This window comes from Procambarus clarkii, chromosome 8 (assembly GCF_040958095.1).
Source record: "Procambarus clarkii isolate CNS0578487 chromosome 8, FALCON_Pclarkii_2.0, whole genome shotgun sequence".
Lineage (NCBI taxonomy): Eukaryota > Metazoa > Arthropoda > Malacostraca > Decapoda > Cambaridae > Procambarus > Procambarus clarkii.
In genome coordinates this window covers 49,206,676-49,210,529 of record NC_091157.1, presented here as the reverse complement: position 1 = coordinate 49,210,529, position 3,854 = coordinate 49,206,676, and the positions used below count along the sequence as shown (strand labels likewise).

The 3,854-nt window shown below is 51.7% G+C and overlaps 1 protein-coding gene across 1 annotated transcript in view; it reads right to left on the bottom strand.

Annotated features, from left to right (window-relative positions):
- Positions 1-1,133: 1,133 nt before the first annotated feature.
- LOC138361272 (uncharacterized protein DDB_G0287625-like) overlaps positions 1,134-3,854 on the bottom strand; it is a 23,602-nt gene continuing 20,881 nt past the window's right edge. The window contains exons 3-4 of the mRNA XM_069320649.1: positions 2,128-2,206; positions 1,134-1,374 (exon numbers count right to left, since the gene is read on the bottom strand). Of these exons, the coding sequence (XP_069176750.1) occupies positions 1,134-1,374; positions 2,128-2,206 (320 nt within the window). The remainder of the gene's footprint in view (positions 1,375-2,127; positions 2,207-3,854) is intronic.

Below are 3,854 nucleotides of genomic sequence, written 5' to 3'. Positions count from 1 at the left end.
GTGGAGGGTCTGGCTGTGTGGGGTGGAGGGTCTGGCTGTGTGGGGTGGAGGGTCTGGCTGTGTGGGGTGGAGGGTCTGGCTGTGTGGGGTGGAGGGTCTGGCTGTGTTGGGGTGGAGGGTCTGGCTGTGTGGGGTGGAGGGTCTGGCTGTGTGGGGTGGAGGGTCTGGCTGTGTGGGGTGGAGGGTCTGGCTGTGTGGGGTGGAGGGTCTGGCTCTGTGGGGTGGAGGGTCTGGCTGTGTGGGGTGGAGGGTCTGGCTCTGTGGGGTGGAGGGTCTGGCTCTGTGGGGTGGAGGGTCTGGCTGTGTGGGGTGGAGGGTCTGGCTGTGTGGGGTGGAGGGTCTGGCTGTGTGGGGTGGAGGGTCTGGCTGTGTGGGGTGGAGGGTCTGGCTGTGTGGGGTGGAGGGTCTGGCTGTGTGGGGTGGAGGGTCTGGCTCTGTGGGGTGGAGGGTCTGGCTGTGTGGGGTGGAGGGTCTGGCTGTGTGGGGTGGAGGGTCTGGCTCTGTGGGGTGGAGGGTCTGGCTGTGTGGGGTGGAGGGTCTGGCTCTGTGGGGTGGAGGGTCTGGCTCTGTGGGGTGGAGGGTCTGGCTTGGTTGATCAGACCGACTTTGCCAGTGAATTTTATTTATACTTTACTAGTATACTAGTATACTAGTAAAGGTCCATAGTCCACTCCTGACTATGGACCTGAGCATAGTCCAGGATAAAAGTAAACTCTCGGAATTGTATAGATTATTAGAAGAGAAGTATAGAAGTATATAGAAGTCATAGACATACTGAACTTGCCTGGGGGGAATCATGAGACGCAAGTTCGATCCCACCCCACTGCTTCGACATTTTACCATATTTTAGCAACTTGATGCCACCGTTGTCTCATAGATCCTGTGCGAACTTTTCCTTGATTGATGAAGATAAAATCAACCCAAGAGATGGCACGGGCATGAATAGCCCGAAATAGCCCCTTTTCGTTGTGCCGAATGTTTGTTTATGAGGATGTTGTGAGGGGGGGGGGGGGGACAGAATGTAAGTACCTCTCTCCCTCACGCCTCACACACCATGAGGCGGTGTGTGGTGAGGATACTTGAGCAGTGAGTGCACGGCCAAGTTGACTGTACATCTTTGACAGAATTCTTATTTACAGCCGCTCTTCATGGCTTGTTGGTCGAATATCCTGTCTTGCTGAAGCGCTGTTGTTGTTGTGGCTCTTGTTGGGGCTGTTGTTGGGGCTTTTGTTGGTGTTGTTGGGGCTTTTGTTGCTGTTGTCGTAGCTCTTGTTGGGGCTTTTGTTAGTGTTGTTGGTGTTGTTGGGGCTGTTGTTGATGTCGCGGCTGTTGGGGCTCTTGCTGTTGGTATCACCGCTGTTGTTGGGGGCGGCTCTGGTACGTGTCGTATATTTTCGTACACCATAACTCTCCCACAATGGGACACAAGCCTCTTGTGTTGCCCAAACGCTCCCGCAGACCAGAATATAATTTACCACATTTTTCCCTCTATGATACACGGCGAGAACGCTTGAAGCACCGCTCTTAATAAAGACGATTATTGAAACACCCTGAGAGCAATATTACTGTTGAGTGCCGGAATTTCCCTGTATCACAAGCTAAGGGTATTGTCGCAGATAGGGGGGTAGGGGGGTCGAGGGGGGAGGGGGTCGAGGGGGGAGGGGGGTCAAGGGGGGGATCGAGGGGGAGGGGGGGGATCGAGGGGGAGGGGGGGGGGTCGAGGGGGAGGGGGGGAAGAGGGGGAAGGAGGGTCTAGGGGGGAAGAGGGGGGAGGGGGGTCTAGGGGGGGAAGAGGGGGGAGGGGGGTCTAGTGGGGGAAGAGGGGGGAGGGGGTAGGAGGGGGGGAATGCAACAAACTCAACACTCAATTAGCAATTTGCGAGCAAGGGAACTGTGTTGTTCCTGCTTTGCATCTGCCATGACAATATAAGGGGGGGGGGGGTTGTTACTGATACTTCAGAAGGTCCATCTTCACCTACACAAGGTAACTCTTGCTTGTAGACAATTCACACTCACTCACAATGTCTAACCTACGCTTGAAACACTCCAGTCTCTCTCCCACGCCTAGTGGGTCACCCGGCAATTTGTTCCAGACATCAACAACCCTGTTTACAAACAATAATTTACCCAGGTCTTGCCTGAATCTGAACTTCAGAGTGTATCCATTGTCTCTTGTTGTCGTGTACGAAGCTCTCCAGAGCGCATGCTGCGAATTTACACGTGGTACGTTAATATTTTCACCAAAATATAACAAACAAAACTTTCACCTAACATAATTCAATGCTATAGCTCACTATATTCATTTCTACTTTGCACAGCGGAAACACGTTGAAAACGACATAAATTGCTCCTGAGAGAGAGAGAGAGAGAGAGAGAGAGAGAGAGAGAGAGAGAGAGAGAGAGAGAGAGAGAGAGAGAGAGAGAGAGAGAGAGAGAGAGAGAGAGAGAGAGATCAAATAGACTGCAGAGACGAGGAGGGTCTAAGCTCAGTCACGGAGGATGATAGGGGCTCTTAGCTAAGCCACAGAGGATGATAGGGGCTCTTAGCTAAGCCACAGAGGATGATAGGGACTCTTAGCTAAGCTACAGAGGATGATAGGGGCTCTTAGCTAGGCCACATAGGATGATAGGGGCTCTTAGCTAGGCCACAGAGGATGATAGGGGCTCTTAGCTAGGCCCCAGAGGATGATAGGGGCTCTTAGCTAGGCCACAGAGGATGATAGGGACTCTTAGCTAGGCCACAGAGGATGATAGGGACTCTTAGCTAGGCCACAGAGGATGATAGGGGCTCTTAGCTAGGCCACAGAGGATGATAGGGACTCTTAGCTAAGCTACAGAGGATGATAGGGGCTCTTAGCTAGGCCACAGAGGATGATAGGGGCTCTTAGCTAGGCCACAGAGGATGATAGGGGCTCTTAGCTAGGCCCCAGAGGATGATAGGGGCTCTTAGCTAGGCCACAGAGGATGATAGGGGCTCTTAGCTAGGCCACAGAGGATGATAGGGACTCTTAGCTAGGCCACAGAGGATGATAGGGGCTCTTAGCTAGGCCACAGAGGATGATAGGGACTCTTAGCTAGGCCACAGAGGATGATAGGGGCTCTTAGCTAGGCCACAGAGGATGATAGGGACTCTTAGCTAGGCCACAGAGGATGATAGGGACTCTTAGCTAGGCCACAGAGGATGATAGGGACTCTTAGCTAGGCCACAGAGGATGATAGAGGCTCTTAGCTAGGCCACAGAGGATGATAGGGACTCTTAGCTAGGCCACAGAGGATGATGGGGCCCATCTAACTATGCCTCACAAACCGGTAGTGGCCCCCATGCCCCGAACAACGCAATACCTTAACTAAGTAAACGTGGATTCTGCCAAGATTAATCTTAAATTATTGCCACTTAATATGTAGCTGCATACATTAATATTTAACCCGGGCCCGTGTTTACTTTTAACAGTGAACGAGTGAAAAGATTTCCTGTTTAATGGCGGACAAAGAAATATATGATAAAGGGGAAAAACAGAGAAAGTGAGACAATTTCTCAAGTTTCGTCTGAATGCAACATTCGACTTGCCTAATATATCCCACCTCATGGAGGTGGGTGGTAGGTGGGTGGTAGGTAGGTGGTAGGCCCTGTGGTCTGGTAGGAAAGAGAGAGTGGAAGAGAGATAATAAATGCAAGAGTTATATGCAATAAATGAGAGTTATAGAGAGTGTAGTACAAAACTTAAGAGTGATTTCCCTTGACATAAGAGGAAAGTTGACTCCCTGTGAATGAGTGAAATGGCTCTAGACTGGGCACATATATCTCTTATTTCCGTCCCCTTGTCTTCAAGCAGCAGCAGGTGGTGGTGACGACC